Source organism: Gavia stellata, chromosome 3 (genome assembly GCF_030936135.1).
Source record: "Gavia stellata isolate bGavSte3 chromosome 3, bGavSte3.hap2, whole genome shotgun sequence".
Classification (NCBI taxonomy): Eukaryota; Metazoa; Chordata; class Aves; order Gaviiformes; family Gaviidae; genus Gavia; species Gavia stellata.
Window position 1 is genome coordinate 12,841,257 of NC_082596.1, and position 23,254 is coordinate 12,864,510.

The 23,254-nt window shown below is 40.4% G+C and overlaps 2 protein-coding genes across 3 annotated transcripts; one reads left to right on the plus strand and one right to left on the minus strand.

Moving 5' to 3' along the window:
- Window positions 1-2,035: 2,035 nt before the first annotated feature.
- NDUFB9 (NADH:ubiquinone oxidoreductase subunit B9) lies at window positions 2,036-6,056 on the minus strand. Of its 2 annotated transcripts, none has more exons than XM_059815532.1 (4): window positions 5,944-6,056; window positions 5,388-5,547; window positions 3,300-3,413; window positions 2,036-2,288 (listed from the first exon to the last, which is right to left on the minus strand). In XM_059815532.1, the coding sequence occupies exons 1-4, from the start codon at window positions 6,027-6,029 to the stop codon at window positions 2,157-2,159; spliced, it is 492 nt and encodes a 163-aa protein (XP_059671515.1). In that variant the 5' UTR covers window positions 6,030-6,056; the 3' UTR covers window positions 2,036-2,156. The 2 variants fall into 2 exon arrangements, with proteins under 2 accessions (XP_059671515.1, XP_059671514.1); XM_059815531.1 differs by having other exon boundaries at window positions 5,388-5,580.
- Window positions 6,057-6,146: 90 nt separating this feature from the next.
- Window positions 6,147-23,251, plus strand: TATDN1 (TatD DNase domain containing 1). Its single transcript, XM_059836020.1, has 12 exons — window positions 6,147-6,171; window positions 7,273-7,338; window positions 7,950-7,999; window positions 9,948-10,011; window positions 11,226-11,369; window positions 11,468-11,510; window positions 15,837-15,922; window positions 16,047-16,087; window positions 17,481-17,557; window positions 18,232-18,302; window positions 19,177-19,303; window positions 22,353-23,251. Exons 1-12 carry the CDS (start codon window positions 6,150-6,152, stop codon window positions 22,453-22,455), a joined length of 894 nt encoding a protein of 297 aa, XP_059692003.1. The 5' UTR covers window positions 6,147-6,149; the 3' UTR covers window positions 22,456-23,251.
- Window positions 23,252-23,254: the final 3 nt, after the last annotated feature.

Consider the following 23,254-nt stretch of genomic DNA (forward strand, 5'->3'; position numbering starts at 1 on the left):
TATTCCAGCTAATGTAAGTAGCTGCTAAAGCAAATCAGGGTTTGTAATTTAGGGAAGTGCAATGCTGGTAGAGCAGACCCTGCATTAGAAACCTGTAACAAGTTAGAAGAAGGGGCACAGGTTGGAACTCTTACTGTGAACAAGTGCCTTCAGTACGGAAAAACAGCGCTGGTGCTCTACAGCAACGTTATCTATGGTAGTAAGGCAGCAGGGCAACGTAAGGAAGGTTTCTGTCTTATAAGATTTGACACCTAAGTGAAAAATGCAGCCAAAAGCCTAACAAGGCAGGGAGGGAGGGCAAGAAGCCTTTACCCCTAAGGTTAGAAATATACCCTCATTCCAGGAGCAACCAAAGCCCATGGCTGTTGCTGTCAGTACTTTGAAACTCCAGCTGAAGCACAAGCCTGTACCACCTTGCCTGTATTTACAGAATCACAGAATCGCTATGGTTGGAAAAGACCTGTAAGATCATCAAGTCCAACCAACACCACTATGCCCATTAAACCATATCCCACAATGCCTCCTCCACACGTTCCTTGAACATCTCCAGTGATGGTGACTCCACCACCTCCCTGGGCAGCTTATTCCAGTGTCTCATCACTCTCTCAGTAAAGAAATTTTTCCTAATATCCAGCCTAAACCTCCCCGGCGCAACTTGAGGCCATTTCCTCTTGTCTTGTTGCTAGTCACTTGGGAGAAGAGACCAGCACCCACCTCTCTGCAACCCCCTTTCAGGTAGTTGTAGAGAGCGATAAGGTCTCCCCTCAGCCTCCTCTTCTCCAGACTGAACAATCCCAGTTCCCTCAGCCACTCCTCATAAGACTTGTGCTCCAGACCCCTCACCAGCTTCGTCGCCCTTCTCTGGACACGCTCCAGCACCTCAATGTCCTTCTTGTAGTGAGGGGCCCAAAACTGAACACAGGATTCGAGGTGCAGCCTCACCAGCGCTGAGTACAGGGGCACAATCACCTCCCTGCTCCTGCTGGCCACACTATTTCTGATACAGGCCAGGATGCCGTTGGCCTTCTTGGCCACCTGGGCACACTGCTGGCTCATATTCAGCCGGCTGTCGATCAACACCCCTAGGTCCTTTCCTGCCAGGCAACTTTCCAGCCACTCATCCCTAAGCCTGTAGTGTTGCATGGGGTTGTTGTGACCCAAGTGCAGGACCCGGCACTTGGCCTTGTTGAACCTCATACAATTCGCCTGGGCCCATCCATCCAGCCTGTCCAGATCCCTCTGCAGAGCCTTCCTACCCTCAAGCAGATCAACACTCCTGCCCAACTTTTGGTGTTGTTTGCAAACTTGCTGAGGGAGCACTCGATCCCCTCATCCAGATCAACGATAAATACATTAAACAAGACCAGCCCCAAAACTGAGCCCTGGGGGACTCCGCTTGTGACCGGCCGCCAACTGGATTTCACTCCATTCACGACAACTCTCTGGGCTCAGCCATCCAGCCAGTTTTTTACGTGGCAAAGAACGCACCTGTCTGAGCCACGAGTTGCCAGCTTCTCCAGGAGAATACTGTGGGAGATGGTACTGAAGGCTTTACTGAAGTCCAGGTAGACAACATCAACAGCCTTTAAGTACCAGATTCCAAGTTATCAGGCTGATACAAATTGTTTATTACTTTTCACCCACTCCCCCCAGGCCGCCCTCCCTCTCCATGGTGGCAGACAGGCTCTGCCCACACAGTGTTACTCTCAGTTTAGTTGCCTATCATTCAATCCAGTCCCCCAGTCAATATGCTTCTCCTGCCCCTTCAAGCTCACATTCTTTCTCTGGGAACATGGGTTTTATGTATAGGGCCAATTCTTTCAGTCTCACAGTTGCATTTTCTAACTCTTACTGTGAAAGCTGCAATGCATGTTCACTTTCATAAAACTTGCTCTAGAGTTAGTATCCCATTAAGACTTCTTCACAGGCTGGTCAGCATTCTCTGATTTTTTAGATATATAGTATAGGTGTTAACACTCATCTATTCTACACTGCACAAACTGGAAGTGTGTGCATGCTATAGAAGAACAGTATGTCAGAAAAATGCCTTCTGTTTCACTTTATTTGGCTTTATTTTGTATCACTTAGAGTTGCACACGGTCACTGACATGCCTACAGAAGATAGACCGCTTTAATTCTCATGAGAAATAATGCTTTTACATGGGAATTTCACGAGGTCTTGTCACATACTGCCACCACAGTGGTGGCAGATGCCCTTCCTTACGAGCTGGAGGCAAAGCTTCAGTTCTTGGACCATCAGCTGGAGTTTCTTCTTCTAACTGCTTAATCTAGAAGACAAGACATAAAACTGCTTTAGTATGTGTAAGCACATTTCCATAATGTGGTATTCGGTGCCCAGGCGCTAAGTGAAACTGACCCCCATTTCAGAGGGGAAGAACCAGCAGTAACCCCTTCGGTTGACAGACAGGTTCTGTGTTTCTCAGTATTCACTTAACACTCGGTACTCACTGCAGGCTCACATGACCTTACTCCTAAAAATTCCTTCTTAATTAGAGGTGATTTAGGTGAGAAATTTTACCTAAAAGGTCATTATTTCCACCATAATTCATGTCTACCTTTGCAACATTAAACAGACTGCATTCTCTTGCTGCTTTGAAAGCTGACAGATAATTTTAAGTCCTGAACAACTTCCATTCCAGCCAGTAGGAGACCTCTATTTCTGCATGCCACCAACAGCCCTTCAGATGTTTTCAATACATGTTTCTTGAAGCAGCGTAAGTGCTGGCTGCTGCTACGTTAGTTCTGGTAAGAGTGCCGTACTACATACAATCCAACTATTTCTCTGCAACTGAATTAAAGAACTGTTCTAAGAAGAGCATTAACTTTTTCCAACTGAATCTCAGTTTAGGTTGGCCAGAAATCATTCTCGATTCCCAAATGATGAACGCTGTGGTAAGTCACTTTCAAAGGTACAACCAGAAAGTGTCAGAGCTTCACAGCAGCAGAAAAGGATTTCTCTGATCATTAATCTCTTCTCATCCCACTTCGGAATTTCCTTCAGCAAAGCTGGTACAACAGCTCTGCACTAACTGAAGCATGGTTGCAGGTTCAGCTTTAACTCCAAATTCCCTTCACTGCCTTTAAGCAGCTGTAACTCCGAGATCTCTGTATAGGCATTGTAAATCAAGTCAGTGTTCCATGTGGACAAAAGTTCTAATAAAGCAGAATCTAAATGAGACTGCAGTAGGCATTCGGATATTTTCCAAGAACACATCTGAATGTCACACAAAATACTCGCACGCTAAAGAGGCTTTACTTTGCATTGAGCAAGCACTGACCTCTTTATCCCAGCTTTCCCGCTGCAGCTTCTTCCATTGCTCTCGTTTGGCAAAGTAATCAGGATACATTGCCTTCTCAGAAGGATGCCAGTAATCCAAACACCATTCAGGAATCTGTTAAATAAATAAAAAAGTTTCATATGTATTACTCTTACATATTAAATCACATACAGTACACACACAGTAAACACAATCACTGAAGCCAGTATTAAAATGGATAAATAACCCAGGAAATAAAGTACTACATAAAATCACCATTTAAGAGCTATCTGACTATTGTTAGCCTCAAGGCACTATGCACTATGTGGCAGAGGTCAGTACTTTTAATCTTTGTTTCACACATTATCCTAAGTCACAGGAGGGCATCACAGCAACTTGCTTCAAACATAGCATCCCCAAGACAAGTCCAGGTCATCTCAGTTTACTCTAAAGTTCTCAATTCCATCTGGTGGAAGACAAGATCTCATTTCTCTTTTCCTTCTCCCAAAGGTAGCAGGTTAGAGAGAGATCCTATTCTCCAACTCCTAATTAATTTTCTTTGACAGAGACAGAACCTTACAGTTCACTGCCACTTGTCTACAACTAATGAAAAAATTAGTGGCCTTTAAGATCTTGATAATGGTCTGACCTCTACAACGTCCAGTCAAGAAAAAAGCTAAAATTAAAATTCTGCAGCAGCCTATCACTGAATATTAACATTTCAGACAGGACTACTGATTAAAAAAACCAAAACAAAATCCCACAAAAACCCCAATTCTTAAGAAAATTAACAAGTTGCTCCAATACCATCATTCACCCAGTGACATTTACACTTCCAGTTTCCTGCTGTGATTTGCATCACTGAGTAAACCTTTGACTGAACAGAAACAGCAGAGCTGCTAATAATAATATTAAAAAAAAATCCACACACACCAAACAACAATTAAAACCATCAAACAGGCTGAGATTTAAAAACTACACTTTGTAACAGCATCCACAATGGACAGTTACTGATATATCAACAAGCTAAATCTTTGTGACAGCCATTTTGTTAAAGGACAGTTTTAGTATATCAAACAGGGCAAAGAAAAGAGAACATAAACCAGTTTATATTTCTGTATGAAGACTAATCTTGACCATTTATTGCTCAACTTGCCTTTTTATGTTCCAGATTCTCTCTCACTATTACCTCTACTACTGCTGCTAAGGCTCATGACCTTGGCATAAGCTTAAGTCCTCTTCTTCCCTTTTCACTCATATGTTCTTTTTTCTGCCTCTGATAAATCTATTTCAGATTCTTCCTTTCACATGGCTTCTTGTGAGTAAAGGTCTTATCACATCTAGTCTTGTGTCAGCACTTTCTTCAAATTCAGGAAAAAGTGGGTGCGTGCACTCTCTAGGTTAGTATTAACTTCTCATAATGCATTAGGAGCCAATGCCAAGAAAGCGAAAACCCTGTGGTTTTCTATGAGATCTGTTTCTTTACTCCTAAGTAGAACAACCTAGGGGGGGAAAAAAGCCTAAAAGTGCCTTAGAATCTAAGAATACCGCTTCTATTTTTAGGCATACCACCTATCACACAGTGACGCACAAATATGTATCTGGCACTATAGCATATGAAGGGAAATGATAATTTGTACCATTACTCAAAATGCTGGAAGAATGATGGGATTGAGTGAAGAGAAGTCTCCCCCAACAGCCAAGCCAACATCTGACAAGACCAGAGAGAAACCAAGGCTGTGACCAGATGCCACCACAACAGGCAGCACAGCTTCCTCCACCTTGTTTACTCTCACAGCTCAGCTCCAACCCTTTCACTAACCCATCACAGAGCAGCTTCCATTTGACTAAAGAGCAGGTGATTATCCCTGCAAAAAGATGCTAGCTGTGTTCAGACAGACCAACAAACTCTGTTTTCAAGGATCAGACAAGCAGAAAAACTTGTCCTATTCAAGGAGTAAGATGTTCAGCAGCAGTGAACTATTAGAGAAATTATACTGCTGAGTCAAGCTACAGCCCTATGAAAGTCCACTTAAAGCACTCATTTTACATTCACTAAAAGAAGAGTAAGGTAAGCACAGTAATACACAATCTTACAGGCCACCTTACCTTGTAGCACTCGTATCTCTCATAGGAAGTGCCCCCAGGTGAGTCAGGGAAGATATATGGCTGAGGATGCTGGTTTGCCCAGAACTCCTCCTCGCCTGCCTTCAGCAACTCAGTAGCTTTCACCATATCCTTCACATCCTTGTTCTTATCAAATCGTTCTCTCAGGAGGCAGGCAAAGTAGCGGTACTTGTCTCTACAGACAGAGGTTAAGCACAGTGACGTACACCGAAGGAAAAAACCTGATCATATACAGCAACAAAGCCTGGCACCATCACCAGCCGCCCCTGTGCAAGGCCAGGGTTTGGCTGGGGGCTCTGAGGAGCTCCTGTTCCCACATCGCCCTTTTCTGTGGCGGGCGCAGGCAAGTGACCCAGAGGCTTTTTCCTCCCCCCTTCAACCACGACTAAGGGAAGGGAAGGAAAAGGGACAAAGCCCCAGTCAAGCCCAACGCCCCGTCTCGACGAGGGAGGCCAGCGCCACTCCCCCCGGAACGGAGAGGCCCCACTCCCAGGAACACCAGGCCTCCTCCCCAGGCCCACCTCCCTTCGCCTCTCACCGGTAGATGCACCAGGACTCCAGGTGCCGCAGGGATTTCTTATAGAGCCGCAGCACCTTCTGCTGGTGCGTCAGGTAGGCCGCCATTTCGGGCTGCCCTACCCCTCACCTTCGCGCGAGGGGGCTGATGGGAAGGTGGAGGACGTCGCCGCGCGCAGGCGCGCTGCTCGCGCTCCAGGAGCCGCCGCCGCAGCCGGAGCCGCCGCCATGAGTCGTGCCAAGTTCATTGGTGAGGGGAGAGCGGAGGGCGGTAGGGAGTTTGCGTCCCCGGCGGGCCCGGCCGCCTCACCCCAGGTCCCTCCGTGCCTCGCCCAGTGCCGTGCTGAGGCAGCCGCCGCCGCCTGTGCCCGCCGCGCGGTGGATGCCCCGCCGCGCCGCGCCGCTCCGCTCCGCTCCGTGAGGGGCCGAGCGCGGTGGGCGGGGGGCGTGGGCCGCTCTTGGTGACAGGGTCTGCCGCTCATCTAGGGCTTACCGTCTTCTCTAGTCCCTCCCGGTGCCTCCGGGGCCAGGTGCAGGCTGCGCCTGGGTTTGGAAGCGTTTCTGCTGTCGCTGGGGGCTTCACGCCGGGCACTGAGGGGCTGCTGCGTGGCTCCTCAAAGTTACCGCTGAACTCTGGGTTTTCTGGTCGCCCCTCGTCCCCTTTTTCGTGTTGGAGCGTTAGTTGTGGTTGTTTCTAGTTGTGTGGAATTGGCTTGGATGAAAACGTTAATATTCTAGGGAAATTCGGCAGGAAGTATGTAAATAACTTCAGAAGGTCGGTTCAGATCGAAGTTTTGTGCGTGGCTGAGCAGCCTAATGCTACCTTGGGAAATTTTCCTGCCCGTGGAAACCCCGCGAGAAGCGTGGGCTCTGGCAGCTGCAGAGGCGGTTGTTCCTGAAGCCCACCTTCAGCCCTTGTCTGCAAGGCTGCAGCTCAGGGAGAGCTTGGGAGCCAAGTAAAGAAGGCTGCGCTGGGGCTGGAGCGGCTTCGGTCGGTGACTGCATTGCAGGTTTTCTTGTTCGTGCTGCTGGCCAGGCTGGATGGTGGAATTTATTGCAATAAACAGTATATATGCATTAGGTATGGTGATTATGAGGGTGTTTCTTAAACACTCATAGAATACGTCTGGAGTTGCACAGAAGGCCAAGATTTTATTTTTCTGTCATGTCTAGTAAGGAGTAAGCTCTCAAGTTATGCAAGTAGACTTACGCTTAAGCTTTATATGGCCTGTCAGTGTGGTAGTCGGGGACTGCCAAGATATGCTTTCAATTGTCTTGCCTAGTTGACTAATGCTCAGAATGAAATGTAGAGCGACTATAACATCTAATTTCTATATTTGTTTTTTTATAGATATTGGTATTAACCTGACAGATCCTATGTTCAGAGGAATCTACAGGGGAACACAAAAACATCAGGGTAATTGTTTCTTTGTATCTGCTGAAAGACAGGATCCCTCTCATTAAAATAGAAACCTCTTACATGTCAGAATGTGAGGTTAGAGTTTCTTTTTTCTTCTCAAAAACTGGATGCTTATTAATTACTAGGGCTTGAAGAATAAAGCATGACAAAATAAGTTAGATGCTCTAAGCAAAATACATTCTCTTGTTTGCTATTAAGCTGTCAAACAGGTAACTGCTTCTGGAGCAAAATGGACAATTGCTGATCTGTTTATATTAGGATAGCATGGAAAAACTGATCTGAGAATTACGAACAATAAACTATCAAAGTATTGCATTGCTGAATCATAGTTACTAATTATAACTGATGCTTTTTTTGCTCTCACGGCCTTTAGATAGATATGTAGAAACATAGTCTCCTAAAGTATGTGGAAAAACTTCCGTTGACTTCTTAGATTTAAACTGGATCTTCAGTTATTGCATTTTATTGTCTTCTGAAGATTAATCAAGTGTGGTTTAAAGGTTGTTCATGATAGGCATTTTGACTGCATGAAAGTGATTTTTAGTTGAAAAGTAGTTAAATTATGCTGTAAAAACTTCAGTTTATGACAATTTTATAAACTTTCACAGATGACTTTTTGGATGTAGTAGAGAGAGCAGTCAAAACTGGCGTTAAAAAGGTAATTTTATATCATAAAATTTCTTTAATGCTTGTAACTGCTTTCTAATACTTTGTTTTTTTAGTTCTTCCCTATTAAAACAAATGCTTCTGGAACTTGCAATGGAAAATGCAGTAACTTTCTTCAACAGCATAAAGCAAAAGTGTTCTATGCAGACCATTGTCTTTTATTTACACAGATCACTAGATGCTGATTATTTAAGTTCAGTGGTATCATATGGGATGTGTATGTAGAAATTTTTTTTGCACAGTTTCAACAGAAAGATTTTCTCCTCTGACCTACTGCAATCAACTAGTACGTAATTTTCCATGTTAGTTGAATTACAGGCAACCACTCTTTTCTTGTATCCTGTGTGACTTTCTTACTCAACAGTTACTGCTACAGATCAAAGCTCAAAAACTCTTCTGATTGAGAACCTTCAGATATTTCTATATGGAAAGGAAATTAGTAACTGCAGAAGAGCTGGGAGTGCCCATAAATTCTTGCAGTTGAGACATCCGAATGTCTGCTGGTAAATACTGGCTTACATGTGTTAAAACTGCATCATTATGAGCGGGTTTGTAACTCCTAGCTTGAAATCGATGTTTTCAGCAGTGAATCACACTCCTTTAGTTATGATAGTCCAGCCTGCCTATCTCTCTGTCTCTCTAAACTGAATAAATTGTCAAGACAAAAATACGAATGAAAATAGAATACAACGCACATGGTCACAAACTGTTGGACTGCCCTAATGAGGCTGGTGGATTAGAAACAAACAAATAAACTCTCCTCTAGAAGAGGAACAGACATCTCAGAAGTTTGCTGAAAGGCTCTTATCTGAAAAGAGTGGGAAATAAATAAAACTCTAGAGATGGAGAAGTTAACACAGCGCAGCAAATACAGAATCATAGTCACTTTCACTGCGTTTATATGTGCTGTATAAGTACTATTTAATCTTTATACCACCCTCTGAAAGTAAGTGGCAATTTTCCTGTTTTATCATCAAAAATAGATTGGCAGTGGATTCAGAAATGGAATTCAGGAGTTCCGTGTCCTTAGCTGTGTTTTCAGTCTTGTTACTGGCCTATGTGGTGTCAGAAGCCTATTCCATCCCAGATTGTTACTACTTGCCTAGAAGCTTAATTTGTTGTTTGAAAATACTTCTATTTTTCTATATAGCTGCTGATTTATGGTAATTTTTTGTGAAGTTTTGCCCTGTGCTGTATGTACATTGAGCCAATTTCAGCTTAACTTACTTTTCTGGTGATACTGTTGGGATGTGTCCATCTCTAATGGAGCATACTGCAGAAATGTCTGACTTCATGCTGACCAAGTCTGGTGTAGCACGTGTCGGGATAAGAGTTGTCCAAAAGCAGCATAGTCATGATTTATTAGGACCTAGGGTGCAAGATCCTGAAAGTGTTGGTTCAAAAAACTGTAAGCAACAATTTTGGTGTGATAACCTGTGATCTTATGGTAAAAATAAAAGATCAGAGCCAGAAATGCTTAAATTTGTAATCCCGACTCTGAGACTCCTTTGTTGTTTTATCTACTTACTTACTCATGTCTTGTTTTGGGTGTTTGGGAGTCTTTAGTTTCTCCACCTGTAAGACAGGGAGAATGTTTCTGAATATCATTTCTTGAATGCAAATAAAGTCTCTTACGTCATTGTCTAATGACGTTAATATTGCTGCAAATAGAAGTATTTTACTCAGTTAATGGTTTAAATACTTAGCGTAGAAGATACTTGATAAAGAAAATACCAGCTTTTGATACCTAATGTATTTACTAGCTTCTGAGGACCATTGAGGTTTGTTACTGGTTTATGAAATTTTCTCGTATATACATTAGTAATTGTCTTCTGATGTTCTCTGTCTAGATTCTTACCTGTATCTGAGTGTTTTCTTAAACATTCTGTTTGATGTTCAAAGAAGAACACACTTGCTGACAGTACTTTTCTTCTTTAAAGTTTTTGATTACAGGTGGGAGCCTGCAAGATAGTAAAGATGCGTTGCAGCTGGCACAGACAAATGGTATTTTCACTCTAAACTTATGTTGTCAGTCAAAAATATAACCTTCTACACTCTCAGAATTAAGGCTTGAAAAAGGACCTGCCCCTGGAGGTGTTTACAGAATCTCAGATTAAAATAGGAAATTATGTTTCAGAATGGGATGAGTGCATTGTGTATGAGTTTCTGTATGTTGCTGTTTAGATCCCTGGGCGTTGGAAGGAATCAGTCTTTCCTGTAATTTCTATTTCTAGATACAAATAGAAATTACGGGAAATTTCTGGAACAGAAATTTTGTTGCAATGCTCTCTTCTAGAAATAAGCTGGAATGCTTATATGGTGTGGAATATATGTTTTTTGATGTGTTTTTGTTTATTTTTTACTTACCAGTCTATCACGACCAGCTTGAACAAGAGAGATATTTTTCTCTTTATGGTTCTCCTAGCTTTTCCTTTCTTTCTATGAAAAGGCAAATACATTCCACTAATTACTTAAATATGTATTTGAACTAAAACACATGTTAAAGTACTATTTACAGAACAGAACCATACAATAATTTAGGTTGGAATGAACCTGAGGAGGTAATCTGGTCCAACCCAATCCACCTCCCCGCTTCCATCAAAGCAGGACTACCTTTAATATTAGGTCAAGTTGCTCAAGGCCTTATATAGTCTTCCTCCCCTCCCCATGCTTTTACATTCTCCATAAAGGCACTTAGCAGAAATGTTAGTTTTGGCACTGAGGTAATCTAGATTAGATACTTGGGTAAATCAGACTACGTCTTGCTTGCGAAATTCTGTAATGCAGAGGCACACAAGGGAAATCGCATGTTGTCTGCAAACCTTACAGCTGAGGATAACCTGATGCATTTTGAACAAGATATATTTCTAGATGACCTTGAAGAGGTCTCCCCCAGCCTCACCAATTGTATGATTTGTTGAGGGTCACTCCACCAGCATAATTCAGTTTTGAGTTGCAGTTTTGGAGTATACAAAATAATACGTACTAAAAAGAAACAGATGAGCGCACACACCCCCACTAGAGATACTGTCTAACATTTTTAAAGCAGAAGATGTCAGTGTAATAAAATTATCACCAAGATAAAGTTGTTCAAAGGGAGTTTTCTTTTAAAATTATGAGCAATAAAGTCCAGATACAGATACTGTCTATACCTTATATAAATTTTCTTCTGTTTTTTTTCTTTTTTCTTAAAGCCTTATAATATTATCTTGCTTTAGACATGTTTTACAGTACAGTTGGCTGTCATCCTACCCGCTGTGGAGAATTTGAGCAGAGTAGCCCTGAACAGTACTTATCTGAATTAAAAAGTCTGATTGAAAAAAATAAGACAAAGGTAATAGCAGTTGGAGAATGTGGCTTAGGTAAGTGTTTTCTGAGCAGTTCAATAGTTTTGTCTTTCTAGACATGTATTAAAAAATCCTAAAACACTAACTGAGTTTTTTGTTCTTTCTATTTGTAGATTTTGATAGATTAGAATTTTGCCCAAAGGACATCCAACTCAAGTAAGAAACTTTTGATTATAAATTGGCTTGTAGCAATTTGCAGGAGTGTTTTCTATCTTGTGTTCTACCAGGTGACATTTTGTCAGCTATAGACCTGCAATTTGCAGGGTTGGATCTGGGTTTTATTGGCAGAAATGAGACTTTAAAAAAAGGTGCCTACATTCAAGTAGTGCTGTGTGCTAAATTTTGCTACCTGCCTGGTGTTGACTTAGCATGTCTTTTTCTGTAAAATTGGTCAGAATTTGTGGGTTTCTGGGCGTGACAGATGTTCATTCTTGCTAATACTCAAGAACTCTTAAGAGACTCATGGGGAGATTAACATAACTGTTGTGTGTGAAAGAAGAATTAGGTTGAGTGAAAAGCATGGGGAAGAGAACAGAACTGTCAAAAAGGGTAAGTCAGCAGTGGAAAAAAATGAGCTTTTTAAGGGAGGTCTTAGCTGGGAGCAGATAATTGAGAGCTGATGAAAAAGGTGATCTCAGGAGCTGGAGAGATCAGTCTTTTGAAGTAATATGTGCAGCATAGATACTGAATGGAAAGAAGCTAGCACAACCCCTAAAATCAGCTTGCATTCTTGTAGTGAGAACTCCTGTCTACAGAGGGTACTGACTGAAAGATGTAAGTGAGAAATTCAAGTAAGATGAGTGATTAATGAATTGTGCTTGCATATTACTGTTCTGAGTAAATTAGTCACTGGGGGGCAGTGGTTAGTTGTGGTTTTTTTCTAATTGCCACATGTTAACAGTAGTTAGAGTCAGTTTCTTCATAATGCTACAGTCATACAGTAGAATATTCAGCAAAGTGGACAGAACTCTTTCCTGGTAGAATTCAGTGTACAGTTCAGCAAAGCACACCTTGGAGCATAACTTCTTTCTTTGCTGTGACAAACTAAAACACTGGTGGAGTATCATGTTTTAAGATCCTTAGTGCCTTGATGTTATTGGGAGGAAAAAAAAAAAGTATCTGATTTTCCTTATCTGATGGACTGCAGCTGAAGACCTGTAGTGAAAAACTTCTAATCAAGTGCACTGAAATTGGATTGTAAGGGAAGAGGTGACAGGCTGGAACAGAAATCCCTTTTAAAGTTGTAGGTGAGTCCTTTCTAATTAAGGTTGATAATGACAGAAAGTCTTTATCTGAGCTATTTCAGTGAATCATATGAATTACATAAATCCTAGTTTCTCAGAGCTCTTTGGGAGCCCTTCCTGGAAATTGCAGTTGGAAGGAGGTGATTGATGAAAAAGACAGAAAGCAAGAAATACGAGGGAGTGAAGAAATACTGAAAGCCTCAAGGACAGATGCCTGCAAACGTTGTGTTTGTAAATTCTATGTTTTCTAAAGGGACAGCTTTCCCTGCTCTTCATCCTCCACATGTTTGTGAAACATGGTCAGGGTTTGGGGTTGTTTTCATTTCTGCTAACTGAATGCTGTGGAATTGGATACAGTCTGGTTCTCATGACCTTTAGCAGACTTGATGGTGAGTTCTTCGAATTAATATTCAATGTATGCTTGATAAATGAAGTGGGAAAAAAAAAAAAGAAAGAAAGGTAAAATGTGAAATGCATGGAGGCACGTCACCGGTTCTCATCTGATCCATAGTTCAGGTGTTGTAGCAGTCACTGGAATAGTTAGTAAGCAGCTGCAGAGTTACCCTGTAGAAGTATGGTACTTTCCCAGTGGTTAGTATCTGAGCATGACCTCTGCTTTGTTTAATGTTTAATAATTATTTTCTAGTTAGTTATGCTGTGTTTTCTTCTAGATAATTTTCACCTGTAAAAATGAACCTTTTTATCCTTTTTCTTGGATTCAAAAGCTAATAAAGATGAGAAAATAATGAAGATGAAATTTCTTTGTTGAAGCAGCCCTAAGAACTCTTTTTGTCAGAATTTTTCTCCATTCTCATAACTTTTCCAACACAAAATGGTGATTTGAATGGTAGTTAGATGAAGGTACTGCCTTCATATTATGGTGAAGGTCACATTATAAATGGACTGATAAGTATATAGAAGTTTCACTTCTGCTGTGCTATTGGCAGGGGTTTGTGGGGCTTAGCGACACAGAAGCAGTTTTCTTAACCAAATTGGAGGGGATAGTGCATGTGATTTTGTTCATCATTCATACATGAATCCAGAATTGTTTGGGGATACTCTACCTCAGCAAGGCCAATTTGCTTCAGTTCCTTTAGTGTCTTGATCCCAAACCTGAAAATACCACAGTGTTTGAACTTCATGGTCAAAACTAAACCTGCAAACAACCGTGAAGAAGTATTTTCAAACTTCCTTACTGAGAAGCAACATAGAACCAGTATATATTGAATGACCGTCTACTCACCCAAAGAAAAAGGTTGTTCCTTCAGCACTGGAACTAGTAAGGTTTAGTTTTCTACTGACTTATTTTGTTACCACTCTGATCATCTTATGTCTGGTTTCTTCATGCTTTTCCAGAGTTTCTCTTTCCTTTTTTTTTTTCTTTCTTTTTTTCTTCTTTTTCTCTCCAAGAACTTCCCCATTCACCTCCCCATTCTCTTTGACAGGGCAAGTAGCAGCATGTGTTGGGCTTCATTGTTGCTAGGAATGGAAGAAGCTTGAGTTTCCATTTGTAGGGGCACTAAACTTTGTACTTTCAAGACCACTGCCCTGCTCAAAATTAGATGGAAATTGGCAGTAGGTTACTTAGGGGGGTTATTTGCAGCTCAGTCTCTAAAATCTTATTTCCTTATGAAACAAGTCTTCTGTTTAAAAAACCCCCCACCAATAATCAAGCAATTGTAGCTATTTAACCCCAAGAGCAATCATGAGTTGCAATTAAATTTATATTTAGTCAAACAAGCTAAACTAAGCACAGTATCTAGACTGCAAAGAAGATTCAAAGTACGTGTAACTTACTCTCCTGAATTTTCATGTCAGTTTTTAATGTTACAGCCGATTTCTGTTCCACCTGTTTAATCTCAAAGATCTGCACTGATAAACAGGGATAAATCTCCTTTATCAGAGAAATATCAACCTGTAATATGCAGAAAATAGTGAAAATGGCACAAAATGAAATGACCGGTTGCACTGTCTTTTTTTTTAGGAAAATGTAAATCAAACTAATGTTTTGCTGCCACTTTCTCCTGATTGGTATGTGAATCATACACAGCAGTATGTGGACACTTGAGTTTGCCTTTGAAATGTTTCTGATATCTGGTGATGGGAATGCCCCAGTGCCCTGAACTACTTTTAACAGCAACACTTAAAGAAATCCAATATGTGCATACAGTCCCAGCCTGTTGGGACAGGCACTGTTGTCCTTGCCTTGTCCAAATAATGTCATCTTACAAATTATGTATGGATACTGAGTCACCTGTGCACTGTTGGCCCTCTGCCATGCATCAGTTCCTCTACCGTGTGTCCTGAGCATTGGTAATTTGCATGCTTGGGTGTAGTGTGGCAGACAGAAATGGTAAATGATAATGCTCTGGGATCAGAACTAGCTGCAAATGATAGGTGACGGGTTAGTTCAGTGCTAATTAGTTTCCTTTGGAAACTGCATGGGGGAAACTGGCTACCTAGCGACCTTCCCGTTGCCCACATTTTGATGTCCCTTCATAGGATGGCAGCCTCGCTGTTACCGCTCCTTCAAAGGAAATACTAGGAGTAGAAGGTAGGAGAGGAATAAAAAGGATTGAAAAGGAAATGATGCAGGCACGCAAAGGAGAGGCAGGAAAACAGTGGAAGACAGCAATAGTGAAGACAATAGGCAGAATGGGGTAGAAGTAAGGTGCTTAATATTGATACTTGTTCCACCCCAGGAGAGGAAAGACTGACCTTCATGGAAAGGCAAACAAAAAGTCTGGATTGTTTCTTTACAGGCCAGCCAGCTCTGATGCAGTTTTGGCCATTTGAGGCTATAGAGTCTGCGTAATGCCTCCTCACGCATTTACAAATGCTTCTTGAAATAGTGGTCTCTGTGTGATCCACACTCTCCCTTTCTGACATTTCAAAACTTTGTGGAGAGAACAGTCAGTTCCTCTTTCATTATAAATACATAAAAACGAACTCCAACACCCACATTACATAAGAGTACATGCTTAGCATGTATATGCATGCATTTTTCAGTATTGATGGTCTTGGCCACTTCTTCTCTATCTTCCAGTATAGGTCACTGCTATATGAATATACCATGGGAAGGAGTTCCTTTTAAATCAGTGCACAAATAAGAGCTTCTGCATGGCAAATCCATTAATTCTATCTCTAGTTCTGGAGGACTAAAACATACAAGTGCTGGAAAAACCTGTTCTTTGCTCTTACACTGAGTTTCTGCTTCAAAGTAATTTTTATTTTACAGGTATTTTGAAAAACAATTTGACCTGTCAGAACAGACACAACTACCCATGTTTCTCCACTGTAGAAACTCACATGCTGAATTTCTAGGTGGGTTTTGTTTGGGAATTTCATACTCAGAGCAAATTCTGAATATGAAAAGTCTGGAAACCTGAATCTTTCACCTTCATCTGTTATAAAGCTGTCTTACATTTTTATTTATTTCATTTCATAGACATAATGAGAAGAAACAGAGATAGATTTGTGAGAGGGGTGGTAAGTATGGACTTCAGTGTAGCATCTATTTTTACATGCATGTGTGTGAATGTTGTTGCTTAATATGCAACTTGTTGCTTGTCATGGAATCTGGGTCGGCTCCCTGTTACATGATTTAATTTATTATTAATTAATAAGTGTTTTCCAGTCCCTTCTAGCATTTTTATTTTCGTTGCTTATTCAACCATTTTTTTGCAAGGTAAGAAGATAGGCTGAGAAAAAGCTCTGCAGCTGACATGAGTAGTTTTTCTTGGCCTGTCAGAAGGATAGTTTAAGCACCTTATAATTGACATTGGCCTCTTCCCAATTCTTCAGTGTCTGTAACTGCAGTGCATTCAGACCACAGATAATTTAGACGCGTGTTCCCAGTGGAAGCTGTAACCTCAAACATTTGCTTCTGACGTTAGACATAATTTTCAAATTAGATCCAGATGTAACTCTTGATTGCTTTATGTCTTTAGATATTCAGATCATGTATTTTAATTCAAAAGCATAACAGGAAGAACTTTGGATGAAATTATTAAGAAAGTCCAGCAACACTCTTCCAGGTTTCCATTATGGCAGGGTTTTCCAGAAGTAATAAATGCTTGGATTATTCTATCCTACTAACATCATACCACACCTCCTACGATAATTTCTCAGTCCCCAGGTTTCCCCTCTGTTACTGCAAAAACCTTCCCCTAGCTCAGTATTTTGTATGTTGTCCTCTTACGTAATACTGTACAGTCTCTCCTTCCTTCCTTTCTCTTTTCTGCAAAACTGGTAACTAGTAGAGAAATGATGAGCAGGCACCCTCTGCAACAGACTGTCCCCCTCGCAGCACTGGGAAGCAGTCTCTTTGCTCCACTAGGGCTGAGAAGCTGCGGTTTGCATTACGCTGTTTGCAGCTTGTGACCTACCACTTGCCTCTCTATTCCCTGGGATGACCAAATAGACTGTCTGTCTAGTTCCCATGGACTAAAATCTGTGGAGAACATGACACTGCTCTTACTATGTCCCTGACAATGCCCTGTAGGGAATACAGAGGAAAGAATGTAAAAATTCAGTGTGCACAGGATTACTTCCTGTGTAGGGTCTCCCAGCTATCAGCTATGGGAATTTCGTGGGCCAAAAATAGCGTCAATGGATAGGCCTTTTCTGCACATACTTCCCACTCATAAAATGTGGTAACCACTTTTATTGTGGTATTCAAGTGACTTCAGGCTGAACTTTGCCCAAATTCAGAATCAGCTGAGCTATGTCCCATCTTTATGTTTGTATTGATGTGTAGTGCATACTATCAAAGGTATTTATGATGCAAATATAAACTAAACATACTTTTAAATGATGGCAGGTTTAAATGAAGTACTTATATTTGTATATGTGTGTGCATCTATATTTACACATGTTCTAGGTACATTCTTTTGATGGCACAAAGGAAGAAGCAGCAGCTATATTAGATTTGGATCTTTATATTGGAATAAATGGCTGGTAAGTTCTTTACAAGAAATAAAGCTATTTTAAAATGTCAGCTGTAGTGAACTCACTGCTTGCTTTTAAACAATGAGGTCAAGTTTTCAAAGCTCACTAGACTCTTAATCATCTGGCAGATTTAGAATTGCACTCATTAGTCTATTAGCCATAAAAAGTTCTTAACTCACAGCGCAGTGAGTTAATCTAGTCTTAGGTCCATTCTACTACCCTCAGGTCAATCCTTGTTTGTAAATAAATAAGGTTGTTGAACATGGAAGCGGTCCTCCTGAGAAGTGTTTAAAAAATAGCGTAATTTTAAGCTGCCATGTCAAATCCAGGATGCAAATGTAACCTGAGCAGCCTTAATCTACTGGTTATGCAGTCTGAATTCTCCGCAGTCATCTGGCCAAAAGCCAGCCAGCACCACTTTTTAAGTTGCATGGGTTGCCGAGGCCAGGCAAGTATGGGCAGTGGAGGAAGGGGTTCTGCATGCTTACTAAGGTGAGCCGGCTTCACTGAGTAACTCTCCAAATTTGCTGTTTTCTGCTAAATTTGAATTTACAGGCAGCACTTTTAAAAATGAAGCAAATTTTATTCACTAATGATGCAACCTTTGCTGCAAAACATCTCAACAGGCAAAATAATTACTTTTATACACTTTTTATTTTTTTAACCGAACTCTGATTTTCTAGTTCGTTGAAAACGGAAGCCAACTTGGAAACACTGAAATCAATTCCTAGCGAACGATTAATGATAGAGACTGGTAAGATCTTACATCTTGGTCAGTTTGTGACTTAAACACTATGAGGCAACAAGATATGCTTTTATAGCGACGATAAGGCAGAATCAAGACCTAAGGAGTTTGGAGTAGAAAAAGGAGTGGCTGTTTCTCCACTTTAGAAAGCAGTTTACAAGCTCCAGAAATACTCCTTTTCAGCCTTCTGCTGGAAGGAATAAGCTGCTGTGTCAGTTCCTGACATTGCAGGGAAAGATGAAAGGGACAAATTGACAAGCCCAGATTTTTATATGTACCTAGGTACCAGAATCCTGCTTGATTATCTTTTAAAAATCTAGCTTGCTGGAGATGGGCCAAACAAGGGCAATGACTACAGTCTTGCCACTGGTAGCAGTAACAGCATTTGGAAACAAGAGCTCTTTAAATGGAGTAAGGTGGAAGAATGCTTGAATACCCCTCTTGGCCTAAAGAGCAGTGATTTTAATTGACTGACTAGGGATGCCTTTTTTTGTTGGGTGGTTTTTTTTTTTTTTTTGCATGGTCATTTCAATTATCAGTAACTGGCAGTTATAATACATTATTTATTTTAATTTCTGAATCTGAGAAAGGAAAACCACAAACTGCCTAAATCCTTAAATTTATTTGCACGTGAAGTCCAGAGCTGCTGAAATATACAGGAAGTTTCTGTGGAATACATGCAGTATATCTAGCTATCTTTATCACGTTGGAGGCAGTAAGTGTTATGTACTACTACTGATTTTTTAAAATGTAAAATTGGAAGTCACTGCTAGAAAGAGATGGCAAGAACTTGTGTCCGTGGAAGTAGTTGATTAAACGATCTCATGCTATTCTCAAATGATTGCATACTCTTAATTCTTTCTTTTTTTTCAAATGAAACTAGATGCACCTTGGTGTGGAGTGAAAAATACTCATGCTGGATCAAAATACATTAAAACTACATTTCCTACAAAAAAGAAATGGGAAATAGGGCACTGCTTGAAGGACAGAAATGAGCCCTGCCATATAATGTAAGTGTACTACTGTAGCATTATTTTAAATCTTTCAAATCTCACAGGAGAAAAAAAAGTGTAAAAGTCAGTTCACTGGAAATGTAGTATATAGAAATGAATTCAAAATTTATTGAAGCTTGTGCAAAGTGTTGCTTTATAGGCTGTGGAAAAATTTCTAAAGGCTTAATTTTCCTGTGTCGGCAACTCTGGATAAAAAGCTCCCTGAAAGTGAAACCAGTACTGTTTTTATCTTTTCACTTGATACATGGAGAAGGTGTTAAACCCTGTAAAGTATCCTGACTTGAACAAATTCCACTCGGTTGTTGTTCCAGTTATTGTTAAAACTGATACAGCACTGGAGCAGTGCAGCCATCCACAGAGGCGGCAGTACTGAGACACCGAGTAGGGGCCTGGGTCTGTGTTCGTATCACAGCGCCTGTGACATGAACTGCCATTAACATGAATTTGGTTAGGGTCATTTCTTCATTCTGCTACTGTGCCTAAAAAAATGAAGATCCATAGAACACTGTGATCCTATGAAGTTTAGATATGAAGAACAGCAGTCAACAGAAGAATAGCGAAAGAAAACTCCAGGGGCTTATGGACAGAGTTAGAAAGTACAGAAACCATTTTCTGCCACTTTTTCACACGCTTCCTTGCAGAGGTGTGAAAAGCAGGGAAATGTATCATTGTTTTAGTGAAAATGTTTAGTTATCTCCATTAAATAGCACTGGTAGATGAAATGCCTTAATTTTCACAACTGTTACTGAACTCTGGTCAGTGAGTTATGCTGGTCTTCTCAGTCATCTCGTTAGCAACCCCCTGGAAAAAAAAAGGAATTTAAAAATGTTTCTTCTTGCACTGTAGTACGTGAATGAATTTTTGGCAAATAAAGCTCTCAGCTGTTACCTATCCAGATGCAAAGCCCATTTACTCGATCAGAAGCGGGATTATTTTTTTTTGCTGTGAAGTCTGTGTGTATTTCTATGAAAAGCTGTGTAAATGACCCATTTGGAACTAGCTTTTGAAATACTGCTCAGGATAGTACTGAAGAATTTTGGTATTCAGCAAGGTGTCTAAGCAAGTATTTGAGAACTGAAGGGAATTCTGCTGCTTTTTTGGAGACCTGAAGAAACTCTTAGAGACCACTAATCATGCTAAAAGCATAGTTTAAGCTGACGTAGTGACATCACGGAGTGTTCAGATACATTTTATGCTGTCGTGTTGATTTGTAATACTTTGAAATTTTATTTTGTGTTTTAAAGACGAAGTGCGCACATTAGCACGGAAGGGTTTTTTCAGTATTTTAAGACTTTCTAGGTCAGTCTGTGATCTTGGAGTAGGGGAAGGGATCAAGTGAAAACAGTTCTCTGATCACAAGTGAAGGACTCTGCTGTTGCTGAGTAAGGCTATTTCGGCAAGCCTGTATGTGTTAACACCACCTCCATGTCTTTGGCTGCTGCCTTAGTTGTAGCTTACAGAAAAAGGGTTTCGGAAACCCCAGAACTGGAAATGCACGGAGTGTATCCTAGAGTGGTACACAAATGCTATACTTCAGCTTTTGCTTTCTTTTATAGAACAAAATCTTGTTTAGTTCAGCCTTATTTCAAAATTACTGTCCCTTTCACATTAATTATAACCTGTACTAATTGTAGATTAGTAACCTGAGACCCTCTTAAACCTTACAAAAAATGGAAGTATGGTAACTGAGAATTGCTGTTTTGTGACTTCTCAAGTAGCGAGATCTGGTGTGAGGGCAAAGTTAGCCTCAGGCCACAAAGTATATTTAACATTCAGGGTATGTATACTGTTCGATGTAGCTCCGTTGGCTGGAGGAATTTTCCACTTGTCTTTTTTTGTTTGGTGGGGTGCTGGACACCTGTCAATTTTGACGGTGATATTTCCACTTAATACATATTTTTAGAACTGCACTACTCCCCTTGGAAGCTATTTTTTTAAATTTTAGGCACAAAAGGCTTTTTTTTTCTCCTTCAGCGATTACATAAACAGTGTTACATCAACATATAGCATCCTACTGCATCCAAGGGGGGACAGATATGTAAGCCCTAACAAGGGTGAAATTCTTTTTGTTTGTTACGTATTTCTCTGTAGGCCTGATCGCACCTTGAACATCCCCTTAAATCAAGAAACTGTTTGGCTGCAAAGCACAGGAGTGGTTGTGAAATAGGGTAATTCTAGGAAAATATTTGCATTCCAGTAATTGTTAAGAGCAACTTTTTCGACTCTTCCTCAAAAAGAAATTTAACTATTGCAGAAGTTAAGAGGCAAGATCCAAAAACCAAAACCACCAAACCCTTCCACCAAGCTTGAGGTTCTTGCTTTTCATGATGAAGTTGGGTTTTTTCCCTACTACTAGAAAAAAAGAAAGTATGAAGCGCCTTAGGAACTGTACAGAATATTATTTTTTTTTTCCAGAATGACTGATACAAAATCAAGAAAGTAAGTACTGAGAAAAGATTGTGGCTTGGTTTTGTTACTTAGTGTTAATATTATGCATCCCATTTATTTTGCCTCCTTTTCCTGGCTTGTATCAAGGCTATGGGCCTTTTAAAATTGCTCATTTAACATTTACTGCAAATATCTGAATGCATTAATCACAATTAGAGAATGGGGAAGTAGGAATAAGTTACTTTAGCAGCTACACTCTCAGATAAGGCTGTCCCTGGAATTTAAGCTTTGCCATAGACCAGTTTATTCATAGTGCAGCTTTAGCCTTGAAAGGCTGAAAAAAGAAGACCATTGATAAAGACACCCACAAAATGACACCTTCTTTGAAACAGAAAGCTGTTTAATTACCTCCAAACAAGAGTCAAAAGACCAAAGATGAATCTGTACCAGTGAACAACCAGTGTTCAGTGTGAAGGGAATGGCAGTTAGTGACTTAAAAGTGAAGCTTATTTGCATATCTGAGCACCTTGCCCTGCTGCTCTCAGCATATGTTTTTATTCCAGGTTAATCTTAGTGATTTGTACATAGACATGCAGCAGTCTGAAGTAAATTCAGTACCGAGTTTCAGAGTCTTCTAATATTAATCTTTCTTTTTTAGTCAAATACTGGAAATAATGGCAGCAGTAAGAGAAGATGACCCACTTGAGTTGGCCAATACTCTATATAACAACACTATTAAAGTCTTCTTTCCAAATATATAAAGTTGTTTTTCTTACACTTATTCAGCATAACTTTAGTAAATATATTGCAAAAACTTCAAAATTATCATATCTGCAAGTTCTTATCAATGGAAGCCAATATGTAGTGCTTTTCTTTTTTATGGTACAAGATTAAAGCTGCTTTGAAAAGGTGGTCTGCATTTGTGCAGTTTCTCAGCCCTGTTTCCCTTTCATCAAGATTCAGGATCAATTTCAAGGATAGCCCAAGCTAGCAACTCTTGTTAATACCTGTATGCATTACAAGATGAATAGCAGGCTGCTGAGTTCAGATGTAGGGCACTTCAAGCTACTACTGGTAATTCAGAAGTGTTTAACACATCAATGGCATGCTTTACTACTTCACCAGAAAGCTTAGCAGTTTCATCTTTTGTTCCACATACGCAAATGCTGTAACATTAAGTCTACCAACCTAAATTTTTATTTATTTTTTTAAACACAACTCACTAGTTTTTAAACTATAAAGCTCTGCTAATACTGAATTTGTAAGTAAAGCTGCTTTGGTTCAGGCTTTTCTTTTCATATTTGACCTGCTGAACAGTCTGTTTTCACCAGTATTTTTCACTTGCATCCAGATCTTAATGATCAGGGATTACTGGTATACAGTCTTTGGCACAGCATTATCACTACATCAATTAAAGAGTGTTTTTCCAACCATCTTAAAAACATGTGAAAACATTTTATTCCATGTACAATAATGTACATAATTTTAAGGTGGTCATGAAAGAGACCAGCAAAAATCAGAGGTATATTTACAGTAGCACACACCACAGTAAACAACCAC